Genomic DNA, 19,340 nt, shown 5'->3' with positions numbered 1-19,340 from the left:
CAAGATAGTTAAGCACCCTGTCCCTGCTAAAAAGCTGAGGGTCAATTGCCTTTGTCCCTTCAAAAATAAATGAATAAAATTCAGGCGGGTGCTCATGACATGACATTACTTTTCTTGGCAGAGTTTGGTGTCTTTGTGGATTCCTATGGAAGACGCAGTAGGACAGATGACCTGAAATGGAATCGCTTGCCCTTAGCTTTTGGTAGGTGTTGAGGGACGTTCACTTGGATTACGGAAATTATTGAAACATTATGGAATATGAAAATTATTTTCATATATTGAAAAATATAAAGGAAGCATCCTTGTGGGACAGGTATTCTTCACTCAGTGCTTCTGTTTCCTCTTCCCCCTCCCAATTCTCCCAGAAACTGTGGAGATTTTCCCATGATCTAAGATTATTATAAATCCAAATGTCAAACCTTCTGAAGTATAAACAATTTGAGGAAAACTAAACCAAAGTTGTATTTCCTTAATGTTCTTAGTCTGGCAGTGATTGAACTGGCTAGTGGAATTTTTGATGATGCTTGCAAGTTTCTGAAATAGTCAAGAATATATAATGTCAGTGTGGTTCCCTCAGGCCTTTTGAACTACCTAATGGGATTTTGTTCCGTTAATAGTGTGTTTTTAATGCCTTTTTCATGATACTTTGGTTAGTAAAATTCTTGAGATACAGATAGCTTCAAAGCAACAATTCTTTAAGCTCCATCTCCCTGCTTAGTAATAGTGTCTATGTCTTATTACAGAAAATATATTTCCTTAGTTTTCCCCAGGGGCTGTGAGGCTCTGTTGTGCTCACTGATGCTTTTTAGAAGTTTTTAACAGAGAATTTTATTTTATGTTTTTCCTGCCTTTGCGGTGCTCCTTCAGCCTACAGGGAGCCCTATCTGTTTGTGACCCACTTCAATTCCCTTGAAGTGATTGAGATTCAGGCGCGAGCTTCTCTAGGGTAAGTTAGTTGTTCTCTTTCCATTACTTTGAACAGCATGTGCTGCAAGAATCTGTGTACTTGCCAGGAAAAGGTACAGTGTCATCATTGTAAAGACTTTTTCCTGCAATTTTTACCCAGAACCCCTGCACGAGCCCACTTGGAGATACCAAATCCGCGGTATCTAGGGCCTGCAATTTCTTCTGGAGCTATCTACTTGGCCTCCTCCTACCAAGACAAATTAAGGGTGATTTGCTGTAAGGGCAATCTAGTGAAGGAGACCAACAACGAGCAGCACCACAGAGGATCTTCTGCTACACGCAGGTATGATGAAGTCAGTATGTTACGGTCCTTGTGCATCTCGTACGCAAACTTTGCTCCAGATGGCTTTTCCCCCCCAAGTAGTGGTGGAATGCCCTTGTTCTATACGTAGAGATAGAGGCTGGCCTTAGCCAGTTACTGTAATGCTGCAGTGAAACAAGGAGTAGAGTCACTGATGTTTTAAAATCCAGACGGCAAAGAAACATTAAATCCATAGGAATTTGTGGGTAATCTCCACAAATGCTTTGTGATCTTCAGCTGGTTTACTTTTATGTTGCATTATAGCTGTGACTTCAAAGCTTGATGAGCTTAGATGCTATTGATATGACACTAAACATCAATTGACTGTAACAATCTCTAAAGCTAGAGCCCCTTCCTCTTAAATAATGAGTAGGCCTTAGGGAGATGGTGTTGGGAAGCTGCAATACAATCTTGTTCTGTTCAGCAGAACAGCAATACTTCAGACAGGTGAATAAATACTGCGGTTGATAGTGCCACTGTGCACTGGAAACTGAGAAATTGAGGCTTGTAGCTCATCCCAGCCTGGCCTGAACATCCTGGAGCTACTGAAAATTTTGTATATGAAAAGGCATATATCAACTGCTAGCGTACTTCTTTTATATGGAAAAGTATACTGCTGAAGTATATGGAAATGTGTACTTCTGTGGCCCATTACAGAGACGTGACTTGCATCATTAGCAGTTTATCAAGGCACTTTACTAGTGTGGCAAATGTAATGAATACTCAGCTATCAAAATACCTTTGCACTTTTCATCTTGGCTCAGGGAGGTCTGACGCTTTTTCACCTAAACACTGCTGGGTGTTTGGGGAAAGTTACATTTTTGCTAAAAGAAAATGTAACGTGAGGTTTTTGTCGCTCAGCTGTTCGCGTCCATTATTTTTGAATGACAGCAGCCCTAACAAGAGAGGTCCGCCCACATACAACGAGCACATAACCAAGCGGGTAGCATCAAGCCCAGGACCACCGGAAGGTCCAAGCCACCCTCGAGAACCAAGCACACCACATCGGTACCGCGAGGGAAGGACAGAGCTGCGGAGGGACAAGTCACCTGGGCGACCGCTGGAGAGGGAGAAATCTCCAGGCCGGCTTCTGAGCACCCGCAGAGAAAGGTCCCCTGGAAGACTGTTCGAAGAGAGCAGCCGAGGACGAATGCCTGTGAGTGGTGCCAGAACTCCTCTTGCTCAAGTCAATAAGGTAAGTCAAGTCAGGAGCTTGGAGAACTTTTCTGTTCTCAGGAAAAGGCATGTACTGCAGAAGGGCTGGTGGTACTGTAAAGTACAAGAGCAAATCAAACCTCTCCTCCTGGCCCCTCAACTTCTATTGAAACAGAGCACGTATGGTGTAACTCACTGGCCCTGTGAACACCTTCCCTTGTGCTAGTTCTGTAACTGCAAAAGCAGCTTGACTCCAGAACAGGCTAAAGTCCTCCAGATCTGAAAGCAAAGGTGCATTTACCAACAGAAGTCAAGTTGCTGAGAACTCGAAGGGGGACAATGTCTGGAAGGAAGGAACGTGGGAGCCTGCTGTGTTCAGAGCGATGCTGGCAGTGCTTGCCTTTGTCAGTGGTTTAAGAATTATGCCACCTAGAAGCAAGCAAGCGTACAGCACTCAGTGGTAGCAGCAGTAGTTAGGTGATGTACGGCTGCTGGCACCTGTGCGTATGCGAGAAAAAAATATGTGCGACTTGTAACTGTCATTTTTTTTCCCTGCCAGGTCTGGGACCAGTCTTCAGTGTAAGTCTCAGCTAGACAAAGTTACTCATCTTGACCTGCAGGAAAAAAAAGAGGAAATACACTGAGTATATGCACTCCATATGTCTGCTGCCCAGTTACCAAAACAGCATTTCTGGGCCAAAGCTCACTCCGCATCGGGAGACGTGACGCTTTTGAAGATTGTTCGCATCTCAGTTAATTTCTCTGCACTTTCCTGCACTCCTGTTTTTGCACTTTGTACTACTGTTACTCTTTCAAGCAGTTCATGAACTTTTTGTATTCACTTTAGTCCCTAGTAGTTCATCAAGGAAATTAAATGGGACTAGAGTCCCACCCCAGGTCTATACTGTGGTTAGCACCCCTTACCAGATAATTGATGATAGTTCTGAGACACGCTGGGAATTCCCGATGGCCCGGAACCAGAAGGGCCAAGGTGAGTGAGTCTTTCAATAGAAGGTGTGATTGGATATTCTCTACAGAACACAAGAAAAATTACTTCTGATTAGTCTGTTCACCTGCCACTTCTGAAAGTTACTTTGTTCTCACTAAAATTGCTCTAGAGCAGCTCTGATGGGGAGGGAAGAACCCTGCTTTAAACGATCCCATGTGCCCGGCCCTGAGACAAAGTGCATTACCTATAAGCTACTGGGGTGTAAGACTTTATCCAGGTCTTCTGCATGACAGTTCACTGCATGCTGCTGCACCATCACTGGCTGCTCTCTCCTTTTAGGTTGCTTTGCTGAGTAGTGTATTGTACCTCACTTGTAAATTAACTGAAACCTTTAGATTACGCTGCAAAAGAACCGTTAATTACTCTGGAAATTTGGCAACGAAGAGTTAACAAGCCTTATTCTATGACAAGAATTACAGTCACGCTTGTGTTCTCCTCTCAGTGTTGAACACGGTCCCTTTGGAAATGACACCGTAGTCCCGACAGTCTCGCAGCCCCCAGAGAGAAGAGCAGCCCAGGCCTGGCTCTTCCCGTGATCTGTAACTTGTCGTACAATAAGAGCCAAATGTCATGGCACAAGAGGATACTCACAATGAACAGCTTTAGCGGTTACTGAACACACCTTCGCCTTTGCTTCTGCGTATCTAACCTTGAGCCACTTATTGCTTTCTATTCTCTTTTGCTGTGAACATGAAGCAGAGAGCAAATGATTTTCAAAGCAGGTTTTGACCATTCAATCTGCAATAGCAACATTCTAAGTGAACAACCATGTTCTTTACAACTGGAAAGAGCAAAACTGCATCCAGTCTTCCCTTGGCCACACTCTTAAACTTCTGCTAGTCCCTCGCAAGCCTGTGCTAACCTGTTCTAGAAACCCATAACATTTCAAATGCCTTGTCAGTGTCCTTTGGCGAGTTTCATGAATATTGTATTCCGTTCTCTTGTCTGTTAGGTTATTTTAGGTCAGATGATTTGGCAGGAAACTTGCTGAAAGTTTTTGTCTCCTGGTCTGAATATTTTGAAAGGTCACTGAGATCAGTCTTTAAATCTTTGCATCTCATGGAAGATCTTCAAGACCTCAGAAATGGGCTTGTTGAGTCCTGAAAGTGTATATCTTGTCTTGTTCGTGAAATGCTTCCTGCTATAGAAATAGCTCAAAGGACTGTACATATTTACAAGAAACTTTATATTCGTAACAAAAGGGAATTGAATTGGTTTCTACTTTTTTATTGTAAACTGTGCGTTTTTCAACACTAGCTTTTTGTTTTAATGGTGGTTGTGGACAGCCATCTTCAGACACTGGAGGGGCCTCAGCTTAGTCCTCCTCGCTCCCATGAAGAAATATTGTAACATTAAATTGCAATTGAAGCTTGTTAGCATAAATGAGGTTTTAGGTCTCTAAAAGTACAGGATTTTTCTTCATTACCTTTTTATTATTGACAAGGGAGGGAACCAGAGGGACAGTTCAAAGCTCCACCTGGAAAGTATTGAACTTTGTTGTTGAACAATAACCAAATAAAACAAATAACTATCTTGACTGGCATGGTGAAATGAACGCTTCCTTCTATATAGAGTAACACTGAGCCATCCTACCATTGCACCCAGCATTAGAGGCTGTGTAATCTATAGGTGTCAAAGCTTACCAAAGAGCTAACCTTGACAAATATTTAGCATTTTAATAGTCATTATTCCCTGAACAAGTAGCGTAAGTAAGTGGCTTCACAAAAACAAAGCATGTTCATGTGAACTAAAACAGGTGGATTTGTCCAAATATTTTACTAGAGCAGCAGTCAGCTGCAAACACCTACAGCTAAATTCCGCCCTAGTGATACGGGCAGAGGTGAGACACGTGTGAGTATCTGGGAAAACAATCTTGCCCTGGTAAATGACCCACACATCTTGAGCTGGAAAAAACCATCTTAATCAACTACAGTGTGATCTAATGACAGGTTTGGGATTTATCCCAGCAGTGTACTGGTAGCAAAGCAGACGGAGACAATTACTCATCCCACTGCTGTAATATGCTGGTGCTTTAAGGCCTAATAGCTGCAACTTTAAAAAAAAAAAATAATTCACAAATCAAGTCAGATTGAGTACAACCTGCAGAGTTACTGTACATCTTAACATACACCTGCTGGGAAAACTTGCTAGATCAGACTTAAATGTAAATACATCTATTTTTAACTGAACCAGTTTTTACAGGGTCTGAAGTATTCTTTCACAGGAAGAGGTTTTTAATATTCACACTGCTGCCTACAGTAACTTAATTTGTCCTCCTACTGTTCAGTGTTTTTGGTTCTGTGCACATACCCACCTCCTTACCCCCAATAAAAGGTTTGTTGGAGGGTGTGGGGGTGGGTTACTAATAGCTCCTCTTACATTTTGGTCTACATGACATTCTTCATGAAAATGCGCTACATAAAACCCAAGCTGCTTGATTTATCTATTGTGCCTACTATCTGATGTATATGATGAAATGCTAACTTGTTAAATGTTCCTTTATTTCTATTTTACTGTGCACAAAGAATACTTATTTAAAGCTCATTGTTGCAGTCCTATGATGCATGATCAGAATTGTAACAAAACTAAAATAATCCAGAAACTGGTGGAGTAAAAAAAAATTATTTATTGAGCCTTTTGATTACCAAGAACCCTGCACAAATCCATGGTCAGCATGACCGCCACACACTGTGCTGAAATTCAGGGGGTCGGGGAGGGCAGGGAACTCTTGTTATTTCTGCTGTAGACACAGAACGTAACGGCTTACTCAAGAGTCCCAAAAATGACTATAACAAAAGTCTCTGCATCTACCTTAAAAAAATGTGCTCTCCTAGCAACAGCCAAGAATAAACGTAACAGCACAGACTGGGAGCTGTGGGCGGGGAATGTAAGTGAGCTAATAAATCCAACTCTTGATCCAGCTTTTGCCTTTGGAGGGATCTGATTCATCCCATTGCAATAAGGGAACACTGTGATTAATGTAATTCATTCACCTGTCAAGCAGAAAACAACCTAGCAAAAAAACCCCAAACCCCAAAGACCCCCTGACACACCCCAAAACCCACCCCACAGCAAAAAACCAAACCAACCAGCCTACCTCTTCCTTCATCAGCCCCCTGCCCTGGCAGGAGCCAGCCCTCCCGCAGATGCTCCTGCTGAAGAGAAAGGGAGTTGGGGGGCTGCTGCAGCTTACCTGGAGGAAGGCTGCGGCTCCCGGGAGATGTTCCTTGAGGCCACAGGTGCTGGGGAACACCACACCTCCATCACCTTGCCCTGCCCCTGTCTGGGAGAGGTCCTTGGGCCTGAGGGCAGCTGTGCTCACTCACCCAAACGAGCAGAGGAAGGTGGAGGTGATCACAGCAGGATTACTCTTGCAAGCCCTCAGGTGGTGTGCCGGGCTGCTTGCCGGTCACAAAGCCTGGGCCGCTTCGCCCTGGTTTCTGAGGCAAAGAAGCAAAGCTTTTTTGGGGCTGCAAAAGCTAATGGTGCAGCACCGGCTACAGACCAGGTACCAAGTGCTCTACCATCTGAGACATGGCTATAGCCTGCAAATTTAAAAAAAAAAAAAAAAAAAAAAAAAAAAAGCTTTCTATAAAATAATTGGTTCTGTCCTGTGGTTCCACCATACCAGCACTGATGAAAAGCCTGGAGTGAGTCATGCATATATGTAATTGGAAAAAAATCCACAAAGCTTAGCGAGAACTAATGAGACAGAGTCCATAAATACTGTTAAGTCAGTCTTGCATAGTCTCGCCTTCCTTTCTGTTCTCCATTTCGCAACATTTCGGCTTTAGTGTTTGACCTGTGAAAAATTTGTTTTGCAACTGAAGGAAAAAACAAACAAACCACAAACCAAACTTACTAAGCTACCTGTAAGTAGCTAAGAATCCTCTTTCCTTCTAGCAAAAAAAAATAATAATAAAAAAAAAATTAATTCTAGGTCATTCAAATGAGAAATTTGTGGTATCATTTCCCTGCTGGCAGTAAAAGCATTAAAGAGGACTCACTGCATGACTTCTGTCTGCCAATACACTCTCACATCTACTTTTCTTTGAACGCAGCTGAAAAAAATTCCTTCCAACACTTGCCTCTCCGCTGCTGATGCTTAGTCTACCAAACAGACTCCGTTCTGCACAAACGCCTTCACTGAGTTTGCTTCCATAGCATGGCACCTGCATTTGGCATCCTGCAGCGCCCAGCTCAGCCCCTTCACGAGATCCCAGAGCACTCACTCACCGCTAGTGCCTTGGCCCACGGTGCCCGGCCAAGCGCTCCCAGCCCACTGCGCCCACCCCTTGGCTGCGCCGTATCCACCAAGCAAAGGCATGAGCACAGGCTGCCAGCCCTCCTCCAGTTCGCCAGGCAACGCACCGTGACCGCTCCGATTACGCTGACAGCAGAGCCTGCCACTAGAGACCCCAACACGCCGCCTCCGTGCAACAGCTCCCTTGTGCTACACAAGACATCGGGCGCTAGTGCGCCATTACGGAAGGAGAGGCCATTATTTAATGACAGCATCATCAGGCAAGGAACTGACAAAGAATGGCAGTGGTCACCCATTGATCTGCCAGCACACACTTCTACATTTGAACATCCAGGTGTTTTGACTGAGTGAGTTTACACTTCAACAAAAGGCAATCCTGTTAAATTAGTTAACTGGAACTGTTCTAACCTGCTCTTCCTTCTCTGCTATTGATGCACCTTTGTTTACTGCCCTGACGCAACCAGCTCAAGCTAAAAGAAACCTCTACCTTCCCCAGGCCCCAGCAAAGCCCACAAGCCTCCCTGCAGCATGTACCGCTCTGCAGCTACTAGCCCTGATCCCACAGCCTCTTCCGTGACCTCCTCACAAGTCAGTCAGCATTTTCTGGTGCCAATAAATATTACAGAGGGTGCACAGCCTACTCCAGCGCCATACACCTGCCTGTGACACCACAAACCATATCCAACCTGCAATCGCACGCTGTCAAGAAGAAAGGCTTGGGAAAAACGTCTGCTTGAAGGGTGGCTGGCTGGAACAGAGAGAAGCCAACGGGAGGGTTAAGACCAATACCAAGCTTTTCAGCCCTAAAGAACTGATTGCTGGAGCTTTTCCGCAATTGTTCTTCCTGTAAGCTTTATATCACAAAGACACACTAACACCTCCCTCATCTTCTTTACTGATTAACTGCAAGCGAACAAGGTGTTTCAAGCTGCATCTATGAAAAGTTGCACAATCCACCAAGGCATAAAACTGCAGTCAAGCACTCATGGGTTATAAAAGAGTAACAACTAAAGGAAGCTGAGGTTACCAAAGATGGGAAGGATAATAACAAAGCAAGTCACCCACTTTTCTTGAAAATGTTTTATTTGTTTCTAAAGAGGCTGAAACCAAAAGCAATTCCATATTTCAGAATACCAAATACTATCCATAGCACAGAACGAAGAAAGAGTTTTCAGAGAAAACCATTGCACTAAGACCCAGATCTACTCAGCTACTCAGGATATTGCAACAAGACTAGTGAGCAGATCCGAGGATGGCAAACCACCCATCCACTGTGGCTGGTTCCACTGAATGCTGGCTGCTGCAGCTTTTGTCCCCACTCAGAGTCCTTACCGATTTGTGCAATGTGCTCTTCCCCACAGTCGGACAGGGGCTGGTTATCATTGGCACAGTCGCTGGCACTCGAAGGTACCAAAAACAAACAGAGGGAAGGACCCAGCAGGTCACCTCCTGAGCTGGTTCCTCCAGGGCAGGCCCGAGGCACACTGGCAGGCAGTTTTGCATTAATGTTGCATTTGTTTTGGGATAAAACAGGCTGCGAGTACCAAGTACGGGCAACCTGGTGTTACTATAATCTCTTAGAAAATATAAACAGAATAAAAAGTTGCAGAGATCCCCACAGACTTGGCTGCAGAAGCACCAGGGATGTTATACCCGTGGTCAATGCTGCAACCTGGAGCAGAGGCCCAGCTCCAGCCCTGGGCACAGAAGGATGCAGTGCTGCTGTATCCAGCGTGCTGCAACTGCTTACACCAAGGGGCAAGTTTGGCCACTGGGAGACGGGTGACTCACAGTCCCCTTCAGGCTGTTACTGAAGAACTAATCCCCAAACTGAATACATCGGTTTCCTTACGGCTACCTATCCCAGCTTAAGGAAGTCCTTATCAGTGACAGCAAGAGAAACTAGTTTCAAAAAGCAGATTACTGCAAGACACATTTATGATTTACAGAAAAATTCAGCCGTTAAAAACAATTGTCTTTACCAAAATTCCACAGGGGAAAACTTGTATTTCAGTTCTCATGAAGAGAAAAACTACAGAGCTATTCACAGCAGAAACAGTGCACTCCAGTCTACCGTAAAATAAAAATGAACTTGTCGGTGATTGTGTCGCTGATTTTGCCTAGCAAAGGCTGCTACAAAAAGATCATCAATATTCACACTTATTTCAGCCATACAAGTTTGGAACTTGCTACTGAAATAATTGCGTGTTTGATGAGTTATGAAAGCAGTAATGGGCTTGCTTTTGCTGAGTGTTGAGCTCAAGTAAGATTCCACAAGAATCCTGAACTTTCTAGACTTTGGGCTGGCTTGTTTATTACTTACAGTCTGCCTCACTGCTAAAGGTCTTTAATCTGTTGCTGCCCTCACACTTTTCAGCCTAATTAAATTGCTGGGTTTTTAACTGAGCTGACAACGGGCACTGACACCTTTGCCATCTGTCCAGTTGTCATGAAGCTGCCATCTCCAAGAACTTCCAAGGTGGGACTGGGAAAATAAGGCAAATATAGGAGAACTTGGAAGTCTCAGAAACAATATGAAATCAGAGTTCATTTGCTACAGCACAGAGCAGGAATAAATTTGGTTAAGAGAAGAATTTTTTTCCCCCGAGACTGCACTAGCCCAGAACAATTGGTCACAAACTACTGTGATGCTCATATTGGCTTGTACAGCAAAGTAGTCACATATTTCTTCTTGTAACGATGTGTAGCACTAAGCACCATCACTCCATCCTACAGGAGATGGAAAACAAGTGAGCATATTACATGGTTGTCTAAAAGCTGCAAGTGTGAAGAACGTGCACTGGTCTCTCACCTTGATAGAAAGTGCGTAGAGGTGGTTCAACATGACATGGTTGGGTTCAGGGAGCAGAGCAGGATCACACTGGAAAAAAGAGAAAGCGAGACAGTGTGAAAATAACAGAACTCACAGTTTACTCATCACGGCTGTTGAGTGATAAACACCGTCTGTAACTAGCCATATCCTCAAATACATCACACCGCTTCTTACACCGAGTTCATCAACAAACGTAGACAAAGTTTCAGAACAATCCAAGATCCCTCCAGGGTGAAACCCTCTGCATCCTCACTGCAACCATAAAACAGACCTCAATTATTTCTTATGTGCTTCTGACATTTTAATAGTGTTGCAGCGGGAAGATTAGGGTTTCTGGGAGTAAAACAGCAATCTAGTCCTCTTTTCAATTTTGAAGAGAGTCAAGTAGAAAAATAAATTTACTTCAGATGGATCCACCTGGACGTATACAATAAGGAATTTATGAACATGGCAACTATTCTAACGTTTTTCCTTGCCTGTCCCCTGTCTGTACCCAGGTTTTTCCCCACCTGTTCACAACCTCAAAGCCATTATTCAGCAAAACAAAATAATGTACTCACAGAAATGCCTGTGTCCTTATTCAGGATGACCTGCAACAGGTGGGGGGGAAGAATAGGTGGCGATTTAAAGCGCTCCTCTGCCTTACAAACATAGGGCTCCTGGTGGTACGGTCCTGGAGGTGAACTTGACAACTCTGCCAGAGAGATGTTAAATATTTATTCTTAAATAGTCTGTAAGAGTATCTGCTCTTTATAGGCACCTTTTTACCACTACTCTAAGTCGCTTTTCACATCCAAAAACATGTGGCCAAAAGAAATCAATAGCATGTAGTACAACAACTGCAGCAGCTGATGCAGTGCCAGAGGATCAGTCACTGCCCAAGAAGTGATTTAAGATGTCCAAAGTCTGTCTGACTTGAGACTAGCTGTGAAGATGTGGGAGGCCAAGGGCCCTACTGCACTCCAGAACTTCACTGCCCAGCACTTCTCCAGTAAACACTTAATGGTAAACATTGCTCTACAATGTTACCTCCAAGGGAAGCGCTAAAAACATGGTACACACATGTAAAAAGCATGTATTAATCCTGTACAGGGAGAGGGTAATAGAAAGGGCTCGTCAGAGTGTAAAGCAATATAATGAAAAGTTGTTACATCTTGTGGCGGGGAAGCATTTACTAGAATCTCCTCCTGGCTTCTTGCAGCATCCAAGTCTCACAAATCACACCCTTTCTCCAAAAAGGCTTTCTCCAGGGGAAAGTAGCATAGAGCAAAAACCAACCAAACGCACCTTCTGCCTCAGATTCAAAGGACAGGTCTTTTGAAGGAGGATTTAAGGTACTATTTCAACCATGGTCCCCATCCCTACAAAGGTCTATAAAGAACAGGTGGCAAGGCTGACCTCAGAGATGACTCAAGCTAAATCTTCCCTCTCTTCTGTTACACTAGAATATGAAACTTGAGGCAAAAATATAATTTTTATACTATTCTAAGATTCAGATAATTTATACTAAGCTGAGAGGATACGACATATTCCTGAACCTGTATTAGCACTAAGATGCATCTAAATTCTACCTCTTAATATGCAATTTCTGACCTCCTCAACCCATCTCCTTAGCAGAGAAAGACTGTATTAGGAGCAGCGTAGGCTGTCAACATTGGCTTGATATTGCAAGGTAGAGACTGATCCACCACTGAGTGCACCCAAACCAGCCATTTGACATCGCACAGGCAAACAAACAGCTATTAAGCACCCAAGACTTCCTCCTAATCAGATCTACGGTAACCTGCGTTGCTCTGTCAGAGGCTTCCTCCTTTATGCGTTCCACATTATTCCCTTGTGCACTTGTGACTCCTGCACACGTCCACAGGGCCTGACAAACGTGTAGATTAATGTATACTGGAGCTTTAACTCCAGATGAAAAGGAAGATGGAATTTTTAACAGCTCTATAAAGTGTAATATAAAATTACCAGTAAGCTCATACCAGACATGTCTGAACATTTCTGGGAGTCCACCATCAAAGCATCAAATACTTCAAAGTCAGTTTTCTTCACCTGTATGATATTGTTGACGGTACCTAGCTGGCTGGTTACTACTGGCTGGGAAGAAACAAGATACAAAAGTCAGAATAAAAAAGCTTGCAGGACTATCAGATTCTCAAAACTACACAATCAGCATTACCAAGAATGAGATATATTGCTTTTAAAATATGCTAGTACCACATATGAAAAGAGCTCACTATTGCTCTAGTTAGTGTTAGTTTAAGAGCAAGTACAGGATTTAGGACTGAGGGGGATGCATGTCAGTTGAACCTGCTAGGTCCACAGCACTCGATAAATTCTTGAGCTATACGTAAGGCTAGGATCAGGTTTGGGCTAAAGTTAACAGTGACAACACAAGAAGCTAACCTTTACTTCTAGCTTCTACAGAGGCTTCAGAGCCAGGCTGAGATCTGCATGGCCTGATGTAGCACACGAGTACGCTTGGTATTGCTGGTTACTACCAAAGCTAAGACTGGAGACCGAAGCAGAGGTTTCAAAGAGCTAAATTTACTGCAAGGTGAATTCCGTGAGGTTCTGCAAGGTTTGCCACGACAAGAAGACGACTGGAACCAGCAGCTGTGAATGATTAGTTCTGAGGCAGGTAGGGATGGTTAGGCAGGCCAAGGTTAAAGCTCATTTTATAGCAGAGGAGGACGAAAAGGCCTGGTAGATTTTGGCACAATTACTGGACTATGAAAAGATCCAGAGCAGCAATAAGAACATTCTGGCACAAATAGCAAGTACAGCACAGAGAGATTTGGGCTGTCAGCAATGCTACAGTGCTTTAAAAGACAGTTTGGCACTAGACAAGAAAAGCTTACCGTATCTTATAAACCAATACCCAAGAGATCTTGTGACCCATTTGTTACAAAAATCTCCTGTCCTTTGAGACTGTCAGTCTGATGCTGCCACCTAGGCCAGCTGGGAGCAGAAATATCTTTATCACCAGCTTAAACAGTCAATTTCTGTTGTTAACCAATACCTTCTCTCTGAAAAAGCCAGCTATTGGTAGAAAAACCAGCCAGTTTCTCATCTTCCAATGCCTCAATGAATAAATACAGAGAATCAAAGAAAACAATACCTCTGAAGGATCATGCGTCCACTGCCCATCCACAAAGAACTTGTATTGGTGCTCTCCTTCTGGCAGGTCCAGAATTGCCACAAAGTTATTGTGGCTGGAATTTAAGACAAACAAATCAGCCCTGAAATATTCTGAAAAGTACATCAATCTATAAACTGTGACAAACACTGTAACACAGAATACAAGCCTCCTTAGCGTGCAAAAACTTAAAAAGGCAGTGCCACATTTAAGAGAATCTCTGATGCAATCTAAAGGTAAAGAATCAAATTAAGGTTAATGTTAATGATAATTTCCTCTGTGACAGTAAGCCCCTACACATTCAAAATTAGTATCCACATTCCTGGCATCAAGTAATTGGCACTGAGCTTTTGTAAAGTCATCTGCACATCTTCACATTACTTGTTAGTACACGAGACCTTATTTTATCTGCGATACTCCTGTTGATGGAACAAGATCAGCTTACTTGTATTTCCTTGCCTTTCAGTATTTACCATCATAAATTGCATTTCACAAATACCTATGAAATAAATGAACAATGACTAGAAGATGAAAGCAGCAACTCAATACTTCTGAGTTACTTTGGGTCTGAATAGCTGCTGCTTTGTAATTTTGATACTCCTGTGCTGTGAACTTCCTGATTCTTCAGAAGTCTTTACCAGCATCTCAAAGAAGCTGAGAAACAGTTGATGCTATGTGAACAATTCAAACAGGCCACACAATGCCAGTACCTCTCTTTACTTCTTCTTCTCAGATAAGGAGCACAAGCATACCGCCACAAAGCTGGATTTGAAATTTCAGTTTGGAATAACAAACTCTTCTGCCTGAGCATATCTGATTCAGTAACATGATTTTATCTAGCCTCTAAGGAGGTCCAAATATCTCCTTTCCCAGAATACCTAATCTGACAAGAGGTAAACCTGTCTGGGTTTTTTTTTTTTTTGTAAAGAGATATTTTTGTCCTTCTTCCAGATTCATTTCACCATTTCCCGTCTCCCAGGCTTTCTACTTAAGCGTATGACGGTAATACTGATGTTCCACTGGCCTTTTTTCCAGCTCCTGTCTTGATAATTTATTTCACATTGTTCACGCACAGAACAATCCTCCCATACCATTTTATCAGGCCACTATGCTCCTCCCTCAAGTCTCCTAAGAAATTAAGACACTTCTGCAACAATGACAATGCAGGTAGTCACTCACTGAGATAAGAAACACCAGAAATTAGCAGGAGATGAATCTTTCATGAATATGTCATCGTTGACAGACAACAGGTCTCAGATCAACAGCTAAATTCGGACTCCCCACCACCCATTAAGTTTTAAATTTTTGAGAAAACACTGGTTTAAATAAAATACTTACTCAGGTACTGAATTAAGCAGAGCTCCAGAGCTCTCTGGGAGGAAAAAGCACTTGGTACTTTAACACAGATTTGTTCTCTCGTTCATGTAGTTTACCAGCAGGTATCGCAGGTTCAGTTTCCTAAGCAGAATCTGGACCCTTTGAGCTGGGCAAAAGCCAATGATATGGCAAGAAAGTACATGTGCCATCAAAGACACTATGCTTGAAACCAACTTCATCTTACATACTCCAGCTCCACCCCAGGTAGCAGACTGCACAACAAGGATTGTTTCAAGTCATTCACGCATGGTGCCTAGTGAACAAATCACTCCAAAATTGACACCCACCTCAACTTTCATCCTGTGCCATCCAAGAATCAAAAAGTCAGACTCTCATCAAAAGCCTGAGAAGCAGACAGTAGTAAATCCAAGCACAATACCAATCTATCAACTGACCACCTTTCTCACTGCACTAAGCATTCCCAGCCCATGGGGAATATCACCAATACAGCAGCAGCAGTTTATTACCTCCTTGTCAGAGGAATTTTACTCCAGTTGTTGAAGGACCCAGATAAATAAACTTCTTTCCCTCCTCCAGTCCAGCGAAAGACTGTTGGTCGAGCTTGAGTGGGAGTTTTATCATTCACTTCCAGATCTTGTTGCCAAGCTAGGAATTCTTCTTTCTCCAATGGAGCCTACAAGCACAATGTCTTAATCAAAAGGATTCTTTTCTGGCAGACTTAGACAACCTGTATTTTACTGACAGCATTTTTGCGCTCAGGCACGATTCTCTAAGGTACAAGTCTACAAGAAGTTTTTGTCAGATGGAGATTAGAAACAGCATTTCTAGATACTGTTCACAAATTCATTTGCACAAATTCTGCAAAGATGTCAAAGCCTTCCAAATTTGCAGAAAGAGTGGAAGGCAAAATAATCCCCTGCCCTCCAGCCTAAATTAGGCTAAAAAGAAATTACTTGAGCTCACAAGAGTTTTCAAAAATACACAGATAAAAGAAGAGGGAGAAAAATAATTAAGAAGAAATACACTTAAGCACAAATACCATAGGCACAAAATTTGTAGTTGGCAGAAAGATTATGAATTGTCTGTAGGAAACAGCTCTGTCCAGCAGTCAAAATCTAAGCGTAATGTTCTGTTAGATATTCTTAGGAAACACGATACACAGCAAGGCATTTCTAACAATCCATCTAATACTGCGCAAAAATCCAGGTAACTGATCTTTTAATAAGGAAAATAACAGACAGGTAAAACATCACTGGATGACCGCAAGAGCATTAAGGATCTGAGGGAAGCTGGGGCACTGTACCTAGAACTGGGGAAGAGCTTTGAGCCAGCTACGTTTTAGTTTTTCTACAGTTAATTCTTGCTGCAAACCATGACATTATGCTCATTATATCTGCCTGAACACCAATGCAATACCTCTCCTTAGCGTGGGAAACAAGGGAGATGATACTCAGTTTTGTGTGTAAACTCAGTGACAGAACTACTAAAGAATGTTAAGAGCACCACAACTGGACAGCATTCCCAAGCTAGAAAAGTTAGAAGACAAGAACAAACCAGCAATACCTTCATTTCCTCTGAATGGAACAAGTCTGCATCTTCAGGACTGTCCATTAGAATTTTTGGTCTATCACCCTCTTTTGTACTGATGGCTCCTCCTGAGCTGTCACCTCGGGATGCCTTATGGCCATGACGCTCTAGTCCAGCTCGCTCGCTGCTTGTGTTCCCCATTTTTAATGGCCTAAAAGAGCAGGAAAAGACAGATTAGCACACATACTTTTGAAGCCAGAATGCCAGTAGGCAGGAAAGCAGGCTTATCAGTAGACCTGGGCTCCGTTTCTGAGTTGAAGAGTCTAAGAAACTTGAGTAACCCCAAATGCTAGCATCTTAAAATTATAACATTCTCAGAACAAAGACACTAAATGACAACTTTTAGCTACTCTTGATAATCTGCTACAGTTCAATATCCTAGCATCTCTGCAAGACTCAGCCACTCTAAAAGTTGACCAAGCTGATATCTGTCACTGCAGCACACTGGTATCCTGTCTTCCCAAGCTAAGTGCTTGTTCTTCTCTCTTCTGAATACCTACACATAGAATGTTCTACCACATCAACAGAAACATCAGCAGAACTTTCTGTCAGGATGCTTCAAAAACAGCCTACTAGAAATGTGACTTCACTAGGAAATAAAAAGTTAGCTGAGGAGGCAGCCTGCTGAGGATCCTTATAGGGGCCGGCTGCGGCTCTGAAGCGCAAACAGCATAGTCCTGCTGGTGCTCCGCTGGAGACTTCCTTCGGTCTCTGCTTTTCTCTGGGAGAGGCAGGGGCCTGCTACGCAAGAAACGCAACACTTCTTCCCGCTCCACAGCCCATGTGGCCACATCCAGAGGCAGAAGGGATGAGACTGGATGCACATGCCATATCTTATCTGAAAGACTACTTACAGGCGAAGAGCAGCAACTTAGGGGCAGCCAAGGGCACCGCCTGGACCCATACAAACAGGCCCTTGGAACCGTACAAACAGACCGTTGCAGAGCACCCCGCAGGATACAAGTACACGTATGGGATATCGTTCTGTCCCCTGTAAGCTCAGATTATGGACACTGCCCAACATTCAACTGTACAGATCTCAGCTACAACCCGAAACCAGTCTCGGCACGCGTGGCTGAAGTAAATAAACAACTAAACAGACAATTCAACGACAAGAATTAAGCATAAATGCAAACGTTAAACATCTACGTGAAATTTCAACGGCTTTGCGCATCCATTCCGTATCTGCTTTAAACAGCGACTCGCTGATTCTGCGAGGCGGACTGTTGAGAAGGCCCCGGTGAAATCCCACAGCCCCTCCGGGTCTCATCAGCAGACACACCTCCGTGCTCGTACCTGCCGGGCCGCCTCAGGCCCCGAGGCGGGCGGTCACCGCCTCCGCCACCCACCTCTCCCCGGCCCGGTTCACCCCGCAAGCGCCCAGCAGGGCGGTTACAAAGGCCGCCGGGGCTGGGCCCGCCGGCCGTGCCCGGCCGAGGGAACCCACCTCCCACCTTCCGAGCCCACCGCCGTCCCTCCACCGCCGCCCCGGCGCTTCCGCTTCCGTCCGGCCGTGTGCCCGCGCTGCCGCCCCGGGGAAGAACCCGAGCCCGGCGCGCAGGTTCCGGCGCCGACCCCGGCCCCAGGCGGGCGGCCCGCGGGGCCTGCAGCAGCCCGCAGCCGTCAGCGGCCGCTCCCGGGTCCGCCGGGCCGCTGAGGCCAGGCTCGATGCTGGCTGTCCCGCCAGGGCTATCCCATACCCGCTGAATAGGAGTGCTCAACTGGTGCCTTAGGTGTGAGGCCGGGGGGGAAGCGTGGTGGCTCTTTAGCTGCCTCTCTCCAAATCATCACCGCAAGGAGGTTTTGGATCTGCAGGAGGGTTGCAGACGAGCGAGCACGGGGGCGCGGGAGCTAGGCAATAAATGCATTTCCCCTCTTCGCGAAACGGGAGCAAGAGCCAGCTGAGCGGACGCTGACCGTTGGGTGGTCGAAGCAGGCTGTGAAGCCACCAGCACGTGGCTCTCTTTGCTCTGAGGAAGCAGAGGTGGAAATCTAAGTCCTCAACTGATAAGTGTTTCCCAAATTAAATTACACTCGTGTATTTCTCTAACATATTTCTCTAAGCATTTCCAATTACACTATCTCATTTTACCCTTTGCTCTTCATCAGCTGTTGCTGTCTTTCTTCCACTTTTTCTAACAGGCATGAAGTTGGGAGGATTGCAGGTTCCTGGGTTGGCAGTTCTCTTTACAAGGAAATTGTTGGGTTTTCCTTAACCAGTCAAAGCAACCTGCAAACAGACAAAAGGATTCCTACCAAATCGAAGCGTATCCTTGTGGCGTGCTGTCATGTTGTGGGAAGAATTCTGCCAGGGTAGACAGATTCACCGTGCCTAATCGCGAGTGCACGGCTGGCTCCCACAGTATGTTTTGAAGAACAGCTGCTCCTAGTTTGTCTTTCATGGGTAGAATACCTTGGCACAGGACAGCCTGCCAGAGGGGGTGTGAGGGGAATGTGTGTGGGCAGCTCTTCCCCCAGCCCCTGCAGAACAGTTACCCTGCTATAAAATGCAGCTGCTGTTATTTTGATATTTCACACAGCTTAGCGCTCCTAAATTCTTTGTCTCCAAACCCGATTGTTTTCTTCTCCCCAGTTCTTTTTTGGCCAGCACCAATGCACATGCCTCTGTGTGTGCTGGTTATGTCTGCAGAACTGTCTGCGGCGTAGGCTGGAGACACATGCTACCGTGTCGTGTCCACCACTTGCCTAGTAGGACCATTGTGATGATCTGCACAACAGCCAGCCAGA

The 19,340-nt window shown here is 44.4% G+C and overlaps 2 protein-coding genes across 8 annotated transcripts in view; one reads left to right on the top strand and one right to left on the bottom strand.

The window, feature by feature from the left end:
• Positions 1 to 6,450, top strand: part of CIT (citron rho-interacting serine/threonine kinase) — a 75,026-nt gene extending 68,576 nt beyond the window's left edge. For 3 of the 6 annotated variants that reach the window (XM_049805643.1, XM_049805641.1, XM_049805640.1), the window contains exons 44-48: positions 122 to 202; positions 868 to 946; positions 1,067 to 1,249; positions 2,159 to 2,462; positions 2,982 to 6,450. In XM_049805643.1, coding sequence (XP_049661600.1) covers positions 122 to 202; positions 868 to 946; positions 1,067 to 1,249; positions 2,159 to 2,462; positions 2,982 to 3,005 — 671 coding nt within the window. In that variant the 3' untranslated portion in view covers positions 3,006 to 6,450. Of the gene's footprint in view, positions 1 to 121; positions 203 to 867; positions 947 to 1,066; positions 1,250 to 2,128; positions 2,463 to 2,981 lie in introns of all 6 variants that reach the window. The other 3 variants (XM_049805639.1, XM_049805642.1, XM_049805638.1) reach the window with 1 other exon arrangement.
• A 2,310-nt stretch (positions 6,451 to 8,760) lies between these two features.
• Positions 8,761 to 18,092, bottom strand: PRKAB1 (protein kinase AMP-activated non-catalytic subunit beta 1). 2 transcript variants are annotated; one of them, XM_049806174.1, is made up of 8 exons: positions 18,040 to 18,092; positions 16,569 to 16,743; positions 15,512 to 15,678; positions 13,650 to 13,743; positions 12,511 to 12,625; positions 11,089 to 11,222; positions 10,508 to 10,576; positions 8,761 to 10,425 (listed from the first exon to the last, which is right to left on the bottom strand). In XM_049806174.1, exons 2-8 carry the CDS (start codon positions 16,731 to 16,733, stop codon positions 10,348 to 10,350), a joined length of 822 nt encoding a protein of 273 aa, XP_049662131.1. In that variant the 5' UTR covers positions 16,734 to 16,743; positions 18,040 to 18,092; the 3' UTR covers positions 8,761 to 10,347. The 2 variants fall into 2 exon arrangements, with proteins under 2 accessions (XP_049662131.1, XP_049662130.1); XM_049806173.1 differs by having other exon boundaries at positions 18,047 to 18,089.
• Between the last annotated feature and the right edge of the window lie 1,248 nt (positions 18,093 to 19,340).

Source organism: Accipiter gentilis, chromosome 7 (genome assembly GCF_929443795.1).
Source record: "Accipiter gentilis chromosome 7, bAccGen1.1, whole genome shotgun sequence".
Taxonomy (NCBI): Eukaryota; Metazoa; Chordata; class Aves; order Accipitriformes; family Accipitridae; genus Astur; species Astur gentilis.
The sequence above is the reverse complement of the archived record's forward strand: the minus strand, read 5'-3'. Positions and strand labels throughout refer to the sequence as shown.

Excerpts from the sequence above, each read along its gene's own strand:
- PRKAB1 (XM_049806174.1), bottom strand. The coding sequence starts at position 16,733 with ATGGGGAACACAAGCAGCGAGCGAGCTGGACTAGAGCGTCATGGCCAT. Across the intron at positions 10,577-11,088 it reads ATAAGGACACAGGCATTTCT|TGTGATCCTGCTCTGCTCCC; the intron begins GTGAGTACATTA and ends TCTTTTTTCCAG. Across the intron at positions 10,426-10,507 it reads TCTACGCACTTTCTATCAAG|GATGGAGTGATGGTGCTTAG; the intron begins GTGAGAGACCAG and ends CATCTCCTGTAG.